At 34.5% G+C, this 21,029-nt stretch overlaps 1 protein-coding gene across 1 annotated transcript in view; it reads right to left on the bottom strand.

Moving 5' to 3' along the window:
- The window catches only part of RIMS2 (regulating synaptic membrane exocytosis 2), a 609,946-nt gene that overhangs the window by 423,029 nt on the left and 165,888 nt on the right, over nt 1-21,029 (bottom strand). Inside the window, exons 10-11 of the mRNA XM_059995029.1 lie at nt 20,921-21,007; nt 2,222-2,432 (exon numbers count right to left, since the gene is read on the bottom strand). Of these exons, the coding sequence (XP_059851012.1) occupies nt 2,222-2,432; nt 20,921-21,007 (298 nt within the window). The remainder of the gene's footprint in view (nt 1-2,221; nt 2,433-20,920; nt 21,008-21,029) is intronic.

Below are 21,029 nucleotides of genomic sequence, written 5' to 3'. Positions count from 1 at the left end.
TAACAGAAAGATCTCTGGAATCCACCCCCAGTATTTAAAAAATAAATAACATACTTCTAAGTTATTCATTGGTCAAAGATGAAAAGTAAAATTAGGAAGTATTTCAACTGAATGAAAATGAAAAGACAGCATATCAGAATTTTGGGGATGTCACTGAAGCAGTACTTAGGGGAAATTGACAGCACATGATGCCTATATTAGAAAAGAAGGAACATCTCAAAGCAATGACCTCAGCTTCCACCGTAAGAAACCAGAAAAACAAGAGACAATTAATTACAGTTAGCAAAAGAAAAGAAATAATAAAGATCAAAGATGAAATCAACAATTTAAAAAATCAATAAAACAAAAAGCTGGTTCTTTGATAAGATCAATAAAATTGATAAATATCTGTCAGACTAAGCAGGGAAAAAGACAGAAGATGTAAATTACCAATATCAGGAATGAAAGAGTTAGCATCACTACAGATTATACAGATATTAAAAGAATGAGAATGGAATACTGTGAACAAGATGCTAATAAATTCAATAACTTATGAGGAACTGAACAAATTCCTTGAAAGATACAAATTACCAAAGCTCATTCAAGAAAAAAATAGATAACCTGAATAACTCTATATCTACTAAAGAAATTAAAACTGTACTTAAAAACTTTCCCCCCAAAATAAAACTGTATGCCCAGATGGTTTCAAAATATTAAGGGATAAATTATACTAATTCTGCAGAAACTCTACTAAAACATTGGAGAGGAGGAAATACTGCCCAACTCATTCTATCCAGCCAGCATTACTCTAATACCAAAATCAAAGAAAGACACTGCAAGAAAAGAAAACTATAGATATCAACCCTCATGAACACAGAAGCAAAAATTGTAAACAAAATTTTATCTAATCAAACCCATTAATATGTAAAAGATATAATCCATCATAACCAAATGGGTTTTATTCCAGGAATACAGAGTTGGTTTAACATTTCAAAATCAATCAATGTAGTTCACCATATTAACAAAAAACATATAATCAATCTCAATGGATGGAGAAAAAGTATTTCACAAAATCCAACATCTATTCCTGAGGTAAACAAACAAACAAACAAAAACTCTCAGCAAATTAATAATAGACAACATCTATGAAGAGCTGATAGCTAACATAATACTTAATAGTGAAAGACTGAATGCTTTCTCTCCAAGATAAGAACAAAATAGGGATAGCTTCTCTCATCATTTCCAATCAGAATTACACTGGAGTTTCTAGCCAATGCAACTAGTCAAGGAAAAGAAAAATAATCAGGTAAACCAGGGAGAAAGATAAGGAAAAATAAAGAAAAGTTATTAGTTCTGGGCAAAACAAAACAATGAGAAAAGGGAAACAATGAGACAATGGAGAAATGAAATCACAAAGGGGAACAAATTCCCATAATTGTGTCTAAGTAATGTATGTAAAGACATCAGCTTCATATTTTTGAGCTACCTAAGAACTGAGTGATAAAATACTACGAAGAGGATAAATACAAATTATAAAGAACTTAGACAACAATATAAAATACTGCTTTTACTTATTTCAACATAGCATTCTTTGGGAAATATTAATATATTCCCTAAAGTGGATGGATAAACTACAAAAATCTAGTACAGGTGTGAAACACAGCCTTAACATTTCTTCTTTAAATCCATAATCTAATGTTTATTTCATTAATGTTAAAACAAAAATAAAGAGTAAAGTAGCCTCAAAAGCTATAAAATTATAAAATTATGAAACACAGACTCTCAAAGCTAAAGAGCCTCTTTCAAAAAGAAAGAAAACAGAGGCCAAAGGAAGAGCAGATCTACCAAGTTTATAAAATTATGTGAAGTAATCGAAAAAGCTGTGACACAACCCAAACATTAATCAGTCGTGTGACTTTAAGATGAATTTTAGTGTCTCTGGGTCTGAGTTTTCTACACCTATAAAATAAGGAGTTAGGCCAATTGATCTCTAAATTCACTTCATCTTTGAAAGTCTAAGACCCTATGATTCTAAACAAAATCATAAGCTAAAGAACATAAACAATGAGACAAATACCTTTTTAATTCAGAGGAAAAATTTTTTTAATTATTTTATCTGAATTGAAGACACTAGGGAAGGTTCTTATTCATTGATTAACCTGAATATTAATTTCAGCTGTCCAGTTTATTCAAGATAAGCTTAAGTATAAGAGAATTATGAAGTGTAATTTTCATTCTGTACCTTGTTTGAGCGTAATGACACTCGACCTCCACAACGAGCACAGAACTTTGTTTGGCAATATGAACAGTTATGGCCACATCCATCAGCAAACTTTGTTTTGTGGCAGATACCACAGGTTGGAGCATCACCTTTCTGTTCTTGCTGTTGCTGTGATTCTTCTCCCATCTTCTTTACCTGCTCCTTATACATTTCAAACTGCTGATGAAGTTTTCTGCAGAGAACACAGATAAGAAAAATTTGGTTTCCTGATGTCTCAAAAAAAAAATAATTACCACAATCTGTGGACACACTTTTATACCCAAAAAAATCCATAGGAGAATACAGAATAAAAATTTAATTTTCTGTTTATAGAATAACATCTTTTATGGCACATCACATCACAAAAGTGTTGTAACTAGTTCTGCCTTCTGCCTTCTGATATACATGCTAATTTAAGAAACAATACAATTAAGATACTTCTTTGAACTGTAATTGTAGAATTTCTACCAACCATTTGCAATATATTTTCAATCATATACTGTAAAATATTTACAATGTTATTTTTCAACAGTTTAGCTTCACAAAAAGACTGATTTGACTTACACAGTGAAACCAAAACCTATGAACTTCAAATCATTGAGACAGACTCTCAATTGGAATGATCTTAAGAATCCAAACAGAGGGGAGAACATTGGATGAGTGGTCTCACTAACTGTTTAAATCTATTCAATAGTCTCGACATTAGTTGGCTGCAAAGACACTATGAAATATTAGAAGCCTACCAAATAAGGCTGTACAAATAAAAGTAAGGCCTTTATTTTTTCTAGTTAAAAATAAATAGTGATAAAACTTCTCACTTCCATTGTCTTTATAAAGGATAATTTAAAATATTTAGAACTATAATTTGGATTTATAAATCAAAGTTCCTAATCAGAACTAATGTTTAGGATTTACAAAGCTGTACATAATGTCACTCCCATCCTAGAAAGGACAAAAGGCTAAATAATCTAAAATATCATAACTTGTTTTGAGCCCTTCACAGAGTTGAGGCTATAAGGCAACCAAATAATCTAAACTCCAAAGAGCAACAAGCCCTTCCAAAGAGCAATGGGCCACACTGTTTCTCTTTTGGCAGAACACAGGGGAAAGAGGTGTTTCCTCTTACAATTAGGTAAGAGGAAATTCATTAAAACTTTAACAAATTGTAAAGGCCAAGTGTGGGCTAACATGACAGTTTGGAATAGCTAGGGGCCCAGACTCAAGGGAAGTTCACACTCACTCCCAAGCACTCTTCCACATACCTCCACTGGTTATTCATCAGGCATATTGAGAGCAGGGCATGAGAACAAAAAGAATCCTTTGGGGGTGCACATGCAGGTATAACAGAAGTGACTAACTAGTGGCTGCTAGGACACAGGCACATTTTCCCAGACTATTTCTCCTAAAAAAGCCAAAGCTATAAGCCACAGGAAAAGGGAGTAAACTCTGTCATCCCCAGGGCAAAGGTAAAGATCCATTGCAGCTAGGGAAAAGCTTGAAAAAAAACCCTCTTCCCATGAAAGAGGGACAAAAACCATCTTCAACCAAGATCTTATCCACAAATTAAAGGCCTTTTATCACTAAGGGAGGGGTGGAAACTCCTGCCCCAAACCATTCAGAGATATAAGGCACATTTGCTTCCACAGGAAGGAGGGAGTAAAAACCTTGAGCAAGCCTCATCCCTGAGGCCTAGGTTGACAAAGCCTGTTCAAAGATGGAAGATAGAACACACACAACAGAACACCCCGCCCCTATCACAAGCCTAGGATCAAGAAATACGCACCAGTTGTCTACCTCTGGGGAATGGGCAAGAACATGGGGAGAGACCCCCTCCCTCTGTGACATAAGTGGATAGGAATGGCTGAAGGGGTAGCAAAACAATAAAAACAAAACAAAACTTACAGTACTCCTGCATCCACCCCAAGCAAAAAGCAACAGTGGCTCACGTTAGAGGAATTTGAAGATAGTAGTGCACTAAAGATAATGATGGCAACAGCAAAATCCAAACCTGTCTGAACCCCTGACTTGATTGGTGATTTAATCCCCAATACTGACAGTCTGACAGAAAAGGCATGCCAACTTTAAGGCATAAATACAACTCAAAAGCATGAGACTCAGGAAAAAAAACACAAGGAATAAACAACCCGTTGTCAAGAGATAATCACTACAAGTAGATTCAGAGATGACAAAGATGATAAGATTATCAGACACAGACTTTAAAATGATTAAAATTATTTAGGTAAAAGATATAGAGAAAAAAAGTGGACAACAGACGTGAACAAATAGGGTACTGAAGCAGAAAGATGGAAACTGTAAGAGTCAAATGGAAATACTGGAAATAAAAAATATGTCCTCAGAGATGAAGAATTCCTTTGATGGTCTCATGAGTAGGCTTGAAAGAACTAAGGAAAAGAACAGTAAGCTTGAGAATAAGTCAATAAAAATTATCCACATTAAAACAGAAAAAAAAAGTGTAGGAAAAAAAGAACATCCAAGGGACTTCCCTGGTGTTCCAGTGGTTAAGACTCCATGCTTCCATGCAGGGGGCATGGGTTCGATCCCTAGTCAGGGATCTGATCCTGCATGCTGTGTGCTGTAGCCAAAAAGAAAAAAAAAAAAAAGAGAGAGAGCATTCAAGAGCTAAAATGATCTAACATGTAAAACTGGAGTCCCAGAAGATGAAGAAAGAGAAAACAGAACAAACAGAACAGAGGAAATACTTGAAGGGATAACGGCCATGAATTTTTCAAAACTAATGAAAGGCAGCAAATCACAAACACGTGAACTTCAGAGAATCCTTTGTAGAACAAATACCACACACACACACACACACTTTTACACACATCATAGTCAAACTGCTAAAAACCAAACATAAAGAGAAAACTATAAAAGCAGCCAGAGAAAATAACATATTATTTACAAAGAACCAATGATAAGAATTACAGAAGATTATTCTTCAGAAACCATGCAAGTTAGAAGACTTTGGAATGACATCTTTATAAAGCACAGACAGGAAGTAACAACAACAACAAAAAAAACCTATCAACCCAAGATCCTATATGCAGTGAAATTATGCTTAAAAAAATGAAGACAAAATAAAGGCTGTTTCAGGCAAAGAAATGTTAAAGACCTTAACTGCAAGGGATTTGAAGTAAGTTCTTCAGGAGTATGATACTCCTTGGAAGTATCTTATGGAAAACCAGACCCAGACATAGAAATAAATGCTTATGTCAAAAAGAAAAAAGTCTCAAATCAGTTTCAAAAAAAGAAAAAGGAAAGTTAAACCCAAAGAAAGTAGAAGGAAGGAAATTTTAAAAGATTAGAGAAGAAATCAATGAAACCAAAAACTGATTCTTTTTAAAATAGAAACAATAGAATTGATAAACCTCCAGCCAGAATGATCGAGAGAGAGAGAAAGAAAGAGAGAAGATGCAAATTACCTACAACAATGATAGAGGTTAACATCACTACAGACTCCACAGTTAAACAAAATTAAATGTAAAAGATTATAAGAGAATATTACAAACAACTCTATGCCCAAAATTCTACAACTTACATGAGAAACAGAACATCTTCTTGAAAGACAGAAATAAGTACACCTCACTCAAGAAGAACTAGATAGCCTGACAAGTCCTAAAGCTATTAAAGAAATTTAACTCATAGTTTAAAAACCTTTCAAAAATAAAACTCCAGTTCTCCATGGCTTTATTGATGAATCCTGCAAAATATTTAAGGAAGAAACAATACCAATTCTACATAATCCCTTTCAGAAAGTAAAAGTGAAAGAAACATTTAACTAATTTCCTAAGGCCAACATTACTCTGATACCAAAACCATACAAAAATATAATAAGAAAAGAAAAGTATAGACCAATATTCCTCATGAGAAGGTGCAAAAATCCTCAACCCAACATTAGCAAGCCAAATCCAGAAATATGTTAAAGAATAATACATCACAAACAGGTGATGTTTATCCTGGGAATGCAAGGTTGGTTCCACATTCTAAATTCAAGCAATATAATTTACCACATTAACAGATTAAGGGGAAAGAAACATATGATTATGTCAAAATATGCTGAGAAAGCAGCTGAATCAGCAAACTAGGAATAGACAGAAACTTCCTTAATGCAATAACAGTATCCACAAAAGACTCTACAGCTAACATCATATTGTATTTGAAAAATTGAGTGCTTTCCCCCTGAAATCAGGAACAAAACAACGTCTCCTCTCTCACTACTCCTAACCAACACTGGACTGGAAATCCTGGCTAATGCATCAAAGCCAGAAAAAACAATAAAAATTAAAGCCATAGAGATTGGAAAGGAAAATTTTTAAACTGCACAGATGGCATAATTGTCTATGTATAAAATCCCAAAGAAACTATAAAAAAATCTCCTATAATAAATAAATGAGTTTAGCAAGTTCACAAGATACAAGCTCAATATACAAAAAAAAATTGTATTTTTATATACTAGCAATAGACAGTTGGAAATCAAAATTTTAAAAAGTAATCTGCAATGGCATCAAAAAAAATAAAAGACTAAGGTATAAATCTAACAAAATATGTGCAGGCTATCTTTCGTAAGAACTATAAAACACTAATAAAAAGAATCAAAAGAGAGATCTAATTAATAGTAGAAATATACTGTATTCATCAATGAGAAGTCTCAATATTGTTAAGATATCAATTCTCTACAAATTGATCTATTGATTCAATGTCATCTCAGTCACAATCTCGGAAAGAATTTTTTAAACAAATCGACAAGCTCAATCTAAAATTTGTATGGAAAAGCAAAACTCTCAGAATAGGCAGAATATTTTGAAAAACAAAAAGATTGAAGGACTCACATTACCTGATTTTAAGACTTAACTAGAAAAGTTACAGAAGTAATCAAATATTGGCAAAGGATAAACACGCATACAATAGAACAGAATCTAACAGAGTCCAGAATAGTCCAACACTTAAATGGTCATTACTTTTTTAAAAAGATACCAAGGTAATTCAATGATAAAGAATAACCCTTTAAAGCAACGGAAAATTCATGTGTAAAAAAAGTAACTGGAAATCCATGTGTAAAAAAATGAACCTCAACTCATACCTCACACCTATACAAAAATTAACTAAATGTATTACAGAACCGTAAACAATAGATTACAGAACTAAATAAAATGACAATAACTATAAAACTTCTAGATGGAAACATTGACAAAAAGTGAGGCCTTGGGTTAAACAAAGACTACTTAGCTAGATTAGACAAGCATACCTTCAATAAAATCTAAAAAGCATGAACCAGAAAGCAACCAATGGCAATATATAAATGAATGAGCATAGCTGTGTTCCAATAAAGTATTATTTATGGACACTGAAAACAGGCAGTGGGCCAGATTTGGCCTATGAGTCGCAGATTGCCCACTTTTATATGATATGATTTCATTTATATAACATTCAGAAAGAGGCAAATTATTAGGACAGAAATCAGAACAATGGTTGCTAGGAGCTGGAGTAGAGCAAGAGGATTAACTACAAATGGACACAAGGAACGTTTGGAGGTGAAGGAAATAGTCTGTCTTGATTATGGTGGTAGATATTTAACTATGTATGTTTTCCAGAATTCAGTGAAGTGTATGTCTTAAAGGTGAATTTTACTGCAAATAAACTATACCTCAAATAAGCCTGACTTTTAAAAAAGTTAGTTTCAAAGTGCTAACCTAAAGTCAGTAGGTAAATTAAAAATAGACCTATGTAAGTCCTTTTACCTACTTAACCACAAAAGCAGACTTCCTTTTTCACACCTAATATTAGTAAATTCAAATAGCCGTGCCAGTTTTCTCAATTTTTTTCTATAACTTCAGACAACATACTGTTTTTCCCTGATGATCTCCCACCAGGTTTAAGTGAATCTCTGTTAACACAAAATAAGCACCACTACAGGAAACCCAAGCTCATAAACATGTACCAGAGCAAGCATGATTTTAAGTGGACCACTGAATGAACTCTGCATCATAGCTTCTCTCAACCATTTAGAAGAACTATCTTTCTATATGTGAGGTATATTATACATTTCTACTGTATACCTGTGTACACACTTATGATCTCTGGCATATCTTTCAGCACATGGCTGAACCCCACTGGGAAACAGAGAAAGAAGAAGAAAATTAGAGTAATGTTTTGTTTTAGTTCTAGAGGCACTGGAGTATTAGGCAAGTTACCAAGACACATTGGAACAAAAAGCAGAAATCTAGTTAAGTCAATTGTTGTACAAAATAGTGCCTCAAGGGAAGTAGAAACCCCATTTCACAAACAGGGAGAAGGCCAATCACATTAGCAGAAAAATTAGTAATTATGTATCCCAAAGTGCTAGATTAGAGCTATTTAAAACTCTTTTACATAACAACTGTAGTAATCCCAGAGACTACAGCATTATTAGGGCTGTAGGATGGGATCAAATCTTCCCAGCTGTAGGCAGCAAAGGGAGAGAGAGAAGCCGAAATTCAGATAGGACTAGACTACAACAGCTTGGGGCGATAAGAGAGGACTTATACAGAGATTTTGTGTATTCATCCTTCCAGTCCTATAAAACGAGAAACTACCATATGTAGAAGTGGTGGTGTACAGGCAGATTCGGGAGCTAAATTATATTCCTTGCCAAAAAGAGCATTTCTTCCCTTCCCATTTATAAATATGCCAAATTCTATCTCTGCTTCCTCACCCCAGTCACTCTTCAATCAATCTAATCTAATTTCCAGTCTACTTCTTAATTCTCACAAAGTTTACCAAGGATCTCCCTGTATCTAAAACTAATGGACAAATTTTTTAGTCTCCATCTTACTGAGTTCTCAACAATACTTGAAATTATGTTCACATGCCCACTGGGCTTTCATTACACTCTCCTGGTTTTCTTCCTGTAACTGCCTTTCATTTTCTCTCTCCTTTGAAGGTCAAGACTCAGGCCCCTCTTCTCTTTTCATTCTATGTCTTCTTAGGCAATCATACCCACACCTAAGACTTCAATTTCCACCTATATATAAATTACTTATAAATGTAAATGCTCAGCTCAAACTTCTCCTCTGAGCTTCAATATTCAATTGCCTACTTGACATCTCTATTTGGAAGTCTCAGTGCCAGTTGGAATTCAGTGCGTATCAAAGCGAACTCCTAATTTTCCTATTAAACTAAATTCCCTGCCAGTGTTCCTGCCAGTGCACAATTTCAGTGAATTGTGCCACCATTTAATTACGCAGGCCTGAAATCTAGAATTATTCTAGAAATATCTCCCTCCTTCAAATGCATAATTAATCTAAGTCCTTTCAATTTTACTTCTTAAATATGTCTTGAATCCTTCTGCTTGTCTCTGAATCCATTGTCAATACCATAGGCCTTGTTACCATCAATACCCACCTAGCCTCCTGGCTAGGCTACTCACATCCACACTTCTCCCCTTCTGCGTACTACAGAAAAATTATCTTGTTATCTCACTGCTTAAAATACGCTAATGGCTTCTGATTGTTTTTAAGAAGAAGAAAAATCTTATGAAGACATACAAAGCCTTGAATGTTCTCGCACACATTCACCCCTTCAACCTCATTTTTTGCACTGCTTCTTTCCCCTCTTTCAGCTAAAGCCACTCACCCTTTAGACTCACTATGGTGCATCCATTACAGGGCATTTATATTTTATACATGCTCTCGCTTCCTCCTAGGATAGATTACAATGCACACCTTTTTTTAAATTTTCTTTCTCTATTTTTAAACCGTAGGTATCCAAAATAGAGTTGATCATGAGCTTGGTTGCACTGATCCATGCTTGGCTCCCTTTTTAATTAACTATTTTCCCTTCCCCGATGTGACTTCCCTTCCCTCAGGAACCAGTCTTTACATTTTTATATTAAAATCTAAATAGAATAAACAATAGCTAATGCATATGGTGCTTATTGTGTATCAGGTAGATAGGTACTATTATAAATATTCTACTATTATTCTATTCTACAGAGAAGCTATTTTTACTTACAGTCACACTGCTAGTAAGTAAAGCCAGATACAAATTCAATGTTGCTGCAGAATCCAAGCTCCAACAACTATAAGTTTACACATTTTAATGGCTGTATAATGTTCCCTATTTACATTTTATTCATCCCTTTATTTTTTAAAAGTTGGCACTTTATTCTGAAAAAGAATAGATTTATATATATAACTGAATCACTGTGCTGTACACCTGAAACTAACACGATATTGTAAATCAACTATACTTCAATTTAAAAAAAGAATTAGTAAATAAACAAGTTGGCCCTTTATAATTCATTACTGTATATTTCCAATAAATTGTAATATTTCTGTAATGAGATATTTATAAACACATATGTTTTTCTCTGAGATATGTATACAGAAATATAATAGACATACTCAAGTTCACTAAATAGTTCTGAAGTTCCCTCCAAATGGCTTAACCCAGTTAGCACACCTGCAAGCAGGGTATGAAGGCTCCAGTTTCCTCTTATCCTTGCCTATACATGATATTATTCAATTTTTTAAATTTTGCAGCTTGGGTAGATATGAACTGATGTTTTATTTTTTTAAGTTCACATTTTTCTGACTCCTAATGAAGTTCAGCCAGTTGAACTGCCCTACCTGTGAACTATCTATTCCTGCCATCCTTTACCAAAACTCTATTGGTTTTCCTGGTGGGGCAGGGGCGGGGTGGGGGGGTTATGGGGTTGTTTATTTGTTTTTGCTGATTTGCAAAAGAACCCTGTAAAGCCTGTATGTTAATTCTTTATAAGCTGAGCATAGCAAATGTCCTAGTCTGACAAATGATGGCTAATTCTGTTCTTTGTTCAGCAGAATTCTTTAATTTTGTTGCATTCTAATACATCAGCTTCTCCCTGCATGGTTCGTGGTTTTGGTGGCTGGCTATAATAAAAATCCTTACTTACCCCTGAGTCAGTCACAAAAAATTCTACAGTTTCTTCTAATAGCTTTATAATTTTGCCTCTCACATTTAGGCTTTTAATCGATCTAAAGTTTATTTTTATATGTGATGTGATGCAAGAACTTAATTTTAAGTTTTTGCGTATACTCTATTTTCCCAGCACCACTAAAAAGACCATCCTTTCTTCCACTGATTTGTGATAGCAATCTATCATATACTTAGTTCTCACATGTGCAAATGTCTATTTATGGACTCTGCATTCTATTTCATTGGGTTTTTTGTTTGTTCCACTCCAAAACAACATTGTCAGAACCAAACTCCAAATACAATGAAAGGTCTAAACAATCTTAAATATATAAGCTTATACATTTAAGTTTATAAATATAAATATAAAGGTAAATACATAAGTTTCCAGTGATGTAAATCAGAGGTAAGCAAACTTTTTCTGCAAAGGTCCAGATAGTAAATATTATAAGCCTTGTGGATCATAGGGTCTCTGTCACAGCTACTCAGTTTTGCCAAAGGGATGTGAGACTAGCCATAGATAAACAAATAAATGAGCTTGACTGTGTTCCAATAAAAGTTTATTTACAAAAACTGGCAGCAGGCAGGATTTGACCCACAGGCCATATTTTGCAGATCCCTGATACAGATAAAAGAGTCAAAGATGTACTCACATTTAAGTTAAAACTTTTATGACAAATAAATATTTAAAAGACATATACAATAATTTATCAATTTAGAAATATTGCTTTTTCCACTTTCTTATTTCAAAAAGCTGTTTTATCCAACTTTTTCATGTCTATTTTCTCCATCCTCACCAAAGCAACTCATTGAACTGTTTTCCAAAGTAAAATTTCTTCACTTCTGAGTTCTTTAAGAAAACAGAAATTTTTCAATCTGTTAGCTCCTAGTAATCCTGCTGTGCCTGGTAATTTTATGCCCAGCCACATAGCTTTTTGTTGCTGTTGTTGTTTTCCCATACATCTTACAAGTGTACTTTCATGATTTCCATAACACTGACTTTCATTAGATGATGAGTTTGAAGTTGTGCTTTCTACAAGTTCATGGCATGCAGTTATAAAATGTGATCATTAAATGCAGTCACACACATTATAGAGTGCTTTTCAAACTGCAGAGTACCACCCAATATAAGGACATAAAATCAATTTAGCAGGCCAAGACTCATGATTTTTAATGAAATAGAATAGATCATAGCATTGGAAAGAGTGCAAGTAAGATTTCATATAAATCTTGTTTCTATTACACATATATATGTATATTTCTATGTAGGTATGTGTATACTGGGTTATAGTGCAAAATATATTTCTTTTTATGGATGGAAGTTTTTTTAAAAAGTATAAAAGTCACTGCTTTACTAATCCGCTGACAGAACGGACTAATGTCCTTTTATTAAAAAAAGAATAGGGCTTCCCTGGTGGCGCAGTGGTTGAGAGTCAGCCTGCCGATGCAGGGGACACAGGTTCGTGCCCCGGTCCGGGAAGATCCCACATGCCGCTGAGCGGCTGGGCCCGTGAGCCATGGCCGCTGGGCCTGCGCGTCTGGAGCCTGTGCTCCGCAACTGGAGAGGCCACAACAGTGAGAGGCCCGTGTACCACAAAAAAAAAAAAGAATAAACATATGTCATATAGATGGCCACCCCAGTCACAGAGCAGGTCTCTCCTCTGAACTTCTAAATAGCTGCCTAAGTGACTATTACAACTCTACTGGTTTTCTAAAATACAAATCTGATCATATCACCCTGTTCCTCTCCCTGGAATGCCTTTTCTCCCTTCCTTGGCCAGATGCAGAGGCACCAAAACATCAAACAGTAGGGCATGCTCAAGAAACGGTATCTATAGCATTATCAAATAAATAAATGGGAAACTAGAGACATAGACACCCTGACATAGTAACTAGATTTAACGTTTGAAAATATTTTTAAATAGCTGAAGTACTTCACTTTCACAAATACCTACAAAATTTTCCAAAGTAGTAGGAAAAAATAATGGCATCAGAATGTATATCACAGCACTATTCATAGCCAAAAACTGGAAACAACTGCAATGTACAGAAATAGTAAAACATAAATGAATTGTAGTATTTTCAGATACTAGAGTACCATACAATCATGAGAATGAATGAAATACAACTACATGCAATCATATGAATGGATCTCACAAACACATTAAGCAAAATAATATAGACACAATATACCATATGATTCTATTTGTATGAAGTCTAAATATAAGTAGGCAAAAATAATATGTGGTGCTAGAAAAAATTCAAGATAAAAGCCACCCCCTGGGGTGGTAGACAGTCCTCCCTGGAAGGAAGCATAAGGAAGAGATCCTGAAGGGCTGGTAATGCTCTGCTTCTTGCTTTCAGTGATGATTTCCAGGTATATTCACTGTCTGACAATTCAATGAGCTGTATATTTTCAAATTGTCCACTTTTCACTACATATGTTATGTTTTAATAAAAACTTTACTTGGCAATAAACACTTTGGTAATTTTATCAATTTTTCTAAATGCATTTTCTGAACAAGCAATCTATCATCCTAATTTTTCTTTATTTATTAATCCCTTTTTTGAGCCAAAAGGAATTTAAGGTGGTTCTAAGATACATGACAAATGCAGTCAATTTTAGACCACTCAGGTTGAAGACTATCTATGTTGGACCTGGAAACATATTTATGTGCAGGAACTGCCTTCACTATTTCACAAGTCCATATCAACTGCTTTGACCAGTCAAGCGCCAAGAAGAAGTACGTAGCTTACAAGAAAACATCTTTGTCCATATCATCCTCAAGCTTAAGAAAAAGTAGAAAAAAAACAAGTGGAATTTTTTAAGTAAAATTAACAATATTCTCAATGACCCTTCAATTTCAATTGTCATTAGCCTTCAAAACAATAAAATCAACTTTTGGGGAGATCTATCAGCTTTCCCTTATAAGTTAATAATAGGCTGCCCAGGCATTTAGTATTTCACTTCTGACCCCAGAGTCAGCGTTATCGCAAGTTAACATGATTAAGCACAGCAAAGGAATCACGTGATACACTTAGTCTTAACATCAACAGGTACAAGCAGGATTTCCAAAACATCCTTCTAAGGAACACTCTATGACCTGAAACCTACAGATTTAGTCTTCTGGAAGAGATAGGACGGAAAAACTACCTCAGGATTATGATGGAAAAGACTGTTAATAAGTCATGTTAACAATTAGCACTTCAAGAAAAGCCTCAAAATGTTGATCTTTGGACTTACGTTTCACAACTAAAAAGACACAAACAATTTTGCATGGACTGTTGGAAATCTGCTCCATCAGGAGACCTTAAATAAAAGAGTCTTAAGAATCCCCAGAAACAAATGGTCTTTGGAGAGAAAGAGCTAACCAACGACTCTTGGATCAAACAGATGACAAACCAAAGTAGACAGCTTCCATCCAAGAACAGAAGAATGATTTTCTGATATCTCGCTCCTCCCTTTAAAAATTATTTTGTTTACTCTTTATCCTATTTATTATTGTACTTTGTAATCTCTAATGTTCAACTAAGGGTTTCTCAGTATGCTTTCATAATATTTTCACTGTCAACCTATTTTTAATCTCCTTTCACTGCCACCTAAGAGAATACAAAGAAATCTCCCTGTAATCCCACTGACAAAATTGAATTGGTATTCCTTGAAACACTACATACAGCAAATTTCCTTCCTTTGAGAGGATACTTCTGTATTTGAATTTTCTTCATATTATTAACCTTATCCTTCAGTATTGTAAAAATTAGATCTTGATCTCAAGTCATTACTTACAGCAGTTTCAGAAGAACCAACAGTACCAAGAATGTGGACTAATACTGGAGTTATCTTTGCTACTACAGCTTTCTTTTGGCATGTCTTTATCTTTTGGCATCCTGAAATATCCATCTCATTGCAATAAATAAGAATCAAATGTAAACTAACTGTACTAGATGTTACTAGTGCTCACTATATAGAGTTCCCTCTCTTCATGAGGACATGGAGTTTCTAGACTTCCTTGCAGTTAGTTAAGAGCCTTGTGACAAGTTCTGGGCAATGGCTATGAGTAAAAGTGACCTATGTCACTTCCTGTCTTACACAATTAAGAATAAATGTGTGAGGGCTTCCCTGGTGGCACAGTGGTTGAGAGTCCACCTGCCGATGCAGGGGACATGGGTTCGTGCCCCGGTCCAGGAAGATCCCACATGCAGCGGAGCGGCTGGGCCCATGAGCCATGGCCGCTGAACCTGCGCGACCGGAGCCTGTGCTCCGCAACGGGAGAGGCCACAACAGTGAGAGTCCCGCATAGCAAAAAAAAAAAAAAAAAAAAAGAATAAATGTGTGTAAGTCTTTCATCATATAAATTTCCCTGTAAGTATTGCCTCAGCTTCATCTCCCAAATATTAATATGCTGTATTTTCATTTATTTCTGTTCAAAATATATACGAATTTCCTTTTTTTTTCCTTTGAAACATGGATTACATAATAGTTTCCAAACATTTGAGAAGTTTTAAGATACCTTTCTGTTATTAATAACTAATATAATTTTGGTCATAGCACATAGTTTTATGGTTGAATTCTTTTAAATTTATTGAGACGTTTTATGGCTCATAGAATATGTTCTATTTTGTAAAATTTCTGTGTGTACTTTAAGAGAATGAGTATTCTGCTGTTGTTGAGTAGAAATGTTCTAAAAAAATTCATTCCATTCAGTTGGTTGATAGTATTGTTCAGGTCTTCTGTATACTTACTGATTTTTCTGTCTACTTGTTCTATCAATTATTAAGAGATAGATTTTGTAATCACTGACAATAATTTAAAATGTCTCTATTTCTTCAAAAAAAAAAAGAATAAATGTGAGTTTTCCATTCTCTCTCTCTTCCTCTGATGCAGCAGTCCTGGTAGCTATGTGTTCTAATTGGCTTGCCAACAAGATGGAAGCAGCCTAGATCCCTAAACTGACACTTGGAAGAGAAGCATTCTATAATCCTATAAATAAGTCTTAGTCTTTTCATGGGCTAGTGCCCCTGGGCTGTGACTGTCACAAGTGCTTCTCAGCTTCTTTTCCTGTTTTGGAGAGACAGGAAGGTTAGGGGGACAATAATTGGGTATTTCTCTACTCTCATGTTGGTTAGGCTCTGGTAAAGTAGTTTCCTTTGAGAATGAAAATCTCTGGGAGTATGTCAAAATGGTTAATTTTCCCATCCCCCCGGTGAAAGTATGAGGGAATTTTTCACTGATCTTTACCTTGAGAACTTGGTAGAGTTCATGGGGGTAAAGCTTATAAAACTGGGGTGGGGGATCCCCTAAAGGTGGATTTCCAAGAATTTTTAACTCAAGTTAGTCCACACTCAGCCTTCAGTATTTCCTCAATTTCCTACCAGCTCCTAGCTCCGGTGGTTTCTGCTCCCAGGAAGCTGTGATTCTCTTTATTCACCTCTTCTTTCAGTTGTCAGGGCATTGATTTGTCCTGTGTCCTCAATTTTCTGGGATCTAAGAAGAGTTGTTGATTTTCAGTTTGTTCAGCATTTTTCTCATTGTAAGGATGGGAGTGACAGCTTCCAAACTCTATGTCAAAAAGGAAACCAGAAGTCTCCACCACATTGTTTTTAATTACTTATCAGCATGTTTTCCCTCTTGAATATGAAATATTTGAGAGCAGGAACCATAGTCCTTTTATCTCTGGATGCCTAGTACCATGCACAGTGTGAGAATTTTCAGGGCTAAGTCTTGGACCTTCTTATCTGCTCTTCATCACATACTCTCTCCCTACATCATCTTGTCTCCTCTTCTAGTTTTATGCATTATACTGACAACTCTGAAAGTTATATCTGCAGCTAATCCATATCTCTCCTTCAAAGCTGGTTAACTTATTAGCATCTTAAACTTTAAAAATTTAAAACTTCAGTTTTAGTTTCTACCTCTAATCTGTTCATCCTTTCCCCTTCTTGATCATAGTTAATGGTATCACCACCCAATGAGTTCTTCCAATCAGAATTCTGGCAGTCCTCTTTGGTTCTCTCATCCTCCTTACTAACTTCTTCTAAATCTACTCCACTAACAAATCATGTCATTTCAACCTCCAAATATATCCCCAATCCACTTCCCTCCATCTTCAGTATCATCAGCCTGGTCCAAGTCATCATAATCTCTAGCCAAGTCCTTCACAAAAGCCTCCTCATTACTCTCGCAACCTCCATCCTCACTCACTCTACTCATAGAACAGCCAGATTTTTATACATAAATTAAATTATGTGACTCCCATGTTTAAAACTTTTCAGTATCTTCCCTTTATACTGACATTCAGATCCAAACTCCTTCTCACTCTCTAGAGAAACAATGTCCTGTCTGAGTCCTACCTTCAGAACCTCACTGCCTGTCGCACTCCCTCTTGTCCACTATATTACAGCCACACTAGTCTTCTTTGTGTCTCTCAAACCCTTTGCTACCTAAAAACTTTCACCTATGATTTGTCTATGCTAACACGCTTCCCCTTAGCATCGTTTTCCTATTAAAATACCTCATTATCAGAGGATTACTATATTAGTGGCCATCTCATTCCAATATTTCAAATTTTAGATTTTCCTAATATTTCAAAAGTACATTTTTTGGGGAGGGGAGGTATGCGGGCCTCTCACTGTTGTGGCCTTTCCCGTTGCGGAGCACAGGCTCCGGACACGCAGGCTTAGCGGCCATGGCTCACAGGCCCAGCCATTCTGCGGCATGTGGGATCTTCCCGGACCGGGGCACGAACTCATGTCCCCTGCATCGGCAGGTGGATTCTCAACCACTGCGCCACCAGGGAAGCCCTCAAAAGTACATTTATTATTTAACATGTCACAACATGAATAAAACAGTTATTACATGAAAATTCAAAATCAAACTAATCCAATTGATTGGTTTAATTAATCTGTATTAAAAAAACTTACCTTTGATGTTATGCTACATATTGGCAACACCAAGTTAAAATAACAGTTGCATTAAATAGCATTTATCATTTTTTCCTAATATGCCCATTTTAATTACCCAAAGACTCATTTACACCCTACATATAACCTATATTATATTATCTTTATAGACAATTTTCCCTCATTTTAATATTAATGTGAAAAAATAGTGAAAGAAAGAAAAGAATTTAAAATTATTTAATTTGTATATTAAGCAATTTCTGCAAAGATGAATGAACTGACAACTGAAAATCGGCTCAATCCATTTTCTATGCCTCAGTACTTATGGAAAGTCAAAATGGGATACTTTGTTCTACGTATACCTATATTTTTACATAAATTACTGAAATCAAAATTACATTACATTCAAAGTTCAAAATTACATTCCTGTTACATTTAAAAAAAACTATGAAATAAACAAATTCCAAAAATACAGACCTCAAAGAACCTACATTATTAAAGCTTTGAAAATCACAACATGGGATTTATAGAAATTCATTAAAATGAAACTACTGTTCAGGAAATATTAGATTTTTAAATACTATCTGACAGAATATTTACTTAGTTATTCTACTGTGAAAACGTTCATACAGAATATGAAAAGCATAAGTCCTACTTTTTAACATTTATAAATTAAAATGAATACCTAGAATTCAACTCTCCAAAATAATTTAATAGGTGAGTGAATAGAAAGTAAGCAGATAGGATGTTATCTTTCTCAAATGGTAGTCAAAGAGAGAAACAAATGAGGTGATTCAGAAATAAGAAGTCCTAGACTCTGATCAAAGAGAAGATGAATTAAAGGAGAAGATTCAGAAGTACCCCGACCTGTGGATCAGAAAGATAAAAGGAAAGCTCCTAGAAAATTATATATCAGAAAATCTTCAGCACAATAAGATTGTAAGATGAAGAAAGTAGCTATTAAGAGAACTTATTAGTTCTGATTTTTTTAATTGTATAAATCACAGAACAAGAAGAATGAATTAGTTGTCCAAGAAACATTAATGGAAATAATAGTTATTAATTTGGAATTAATTTTTAAAATATCGGAAAGTACTAGTCTTTTCTCCTACAATCTTCCTAGCCGAAAATCAAGGCAAACTATATTATATTTATTATTGAAATAAAGCTATTGCTTTTCAAATTTGCCTTGATCTTTGTTTATCCCAGTCAAATGTCATTTTGTTTCAATAATCAGTGATCGCTTTTTAAAGTTACTAACAAAACATCTATTTTATTTAATGTCCACTGTAATCTACTAAATAACATAACAATCCTGATTATTTTCTAAAACCTACAAACAAGATACATAACTGACATCATTTAAAATTGAGACAAAGTCGCATCTAGTTATATTTTGCTATTGATTTTACTACCTTATTATGTTTCAGTGCCTTAGAGAAAAATCAGCAAAACAATGACATTGTGTGCAATTTTAATACAATTTTTGCTGATTAGAGAAAGATTATTGAATTTATTTCTATTCCTTGGGACACAGTATTCTTACATCATAAAAGCGTAAAACATGTAAAATCAGTTGTGAAGACGCATTTATTGAGTTCCTACCATGGATCAGTCACTCTGCTACATGTCAAGGATAGAATGTAGACAAGACAAATACGGGTCTTGACTTCAACTGGCTTAAATACAGCAACAATTCCAACCGTAGAAATACATTATCAGCTAGTAGGAGAAGCATATCACAATACAGTTTTACTTCAGTTGAAAATGAAACACTGACCAAATTTAAAATAAAATGCATACAAGGTAACATAAAATGGATGAGGGATTACCCTCAATAATAACAAAACAAAAAGACATTATCTTCTATTTTCATTAAAGGCAAAATGTGAATGTTTTTCTGAATGTTTCATCTTAAGGCTCCTGGCAGTTATTCTTGTTCTCTCCTAGAGCTCATGTCACTTTTCAATCTACCCATTCATACAACCAAACTATCTACTCCATAGACATAATTCCTACTTTTATGAAGTGCAGAGGCTGACTGGTAAGAGCATTTCTGAGTAAGACGGCAGTTATCATGGGGAGTGTGGAATTTAAATCTATGCAATCTTTCTCACATTCTCAAAGAAACTTGCACTTTACAACATAAATAATATTTCTTGCACAAAGATAAAAAGATACAAGTATGAACAACTTCTTAAAGAGTGTATTTTAATCTACTAATAACTGAAATAAATGGAATTGACATTTTTTAATGTTTCAGACCAATGTGATAATAAATTGCTGGATTTCCCAAATTATGTTTCATAACCTAATGAAATATTCAGTGAAAACAGGATTCAATAGTCACATAAATTTAGTTAATATTGTATGTTCTAATACCTTGGAGCATATTTAGACACTCAGAAGTATAACAATAAAGAAACCTTCTTAACCTTTTTTAAAAGAACCCTTCCAAAACTACTTGACCAAAGATTGAATTGGGGGGTAAATACCTCTTAATGTCTTCTGGAATTATTTTTGAAAGAAATATACTTTGGAATATACTGCATATTGGAGAAAGATATTTTACTGGATAAATACAGTTTATATAATTTATACTAAAGTTGGGGGGAGAATTACCTCTTCGTTCTTACTACCCTATAAATTATCCTTGTTTTCTTTTAATATTTCCATGGGATATGAAGTATCAAAGGTGAAAATATCAAACTCATAACCTAACAATTTTCATTTCTGAGGAATGTTATTCCAAGGGCAGTATTTTAATACATACTCTTCAGTATGTTATGCTATTAGAGATAATATTTAGTCTGTACAGATCAGCTTACTTACGTCTGGGGCTCCTTTTCATTTTGTTGTTTTTGCTGGGGCTGGAGAACGTTATTTACCAGTTCAGTGATCCCACTAAAGGGAAACCACCTGTTTAAATAAGCAAATAATG

Source organism: Delphinus delphis, chromosome 17, assembly GCF_949987515.2.
Source record: "Delphinus delphis chromosome 17, mDelDel1.2, whole genome shotgun sequence".
Taxonomy (NCBI): Eukaryota; Metazoa; Chordata; class Mammalia; order Artiodactyla; family Delphinidae; genus Delphinus; species Delphinus delphis.
This window is presented reverse-complemented; position numbering and strand designations above follow the sequence as displayed.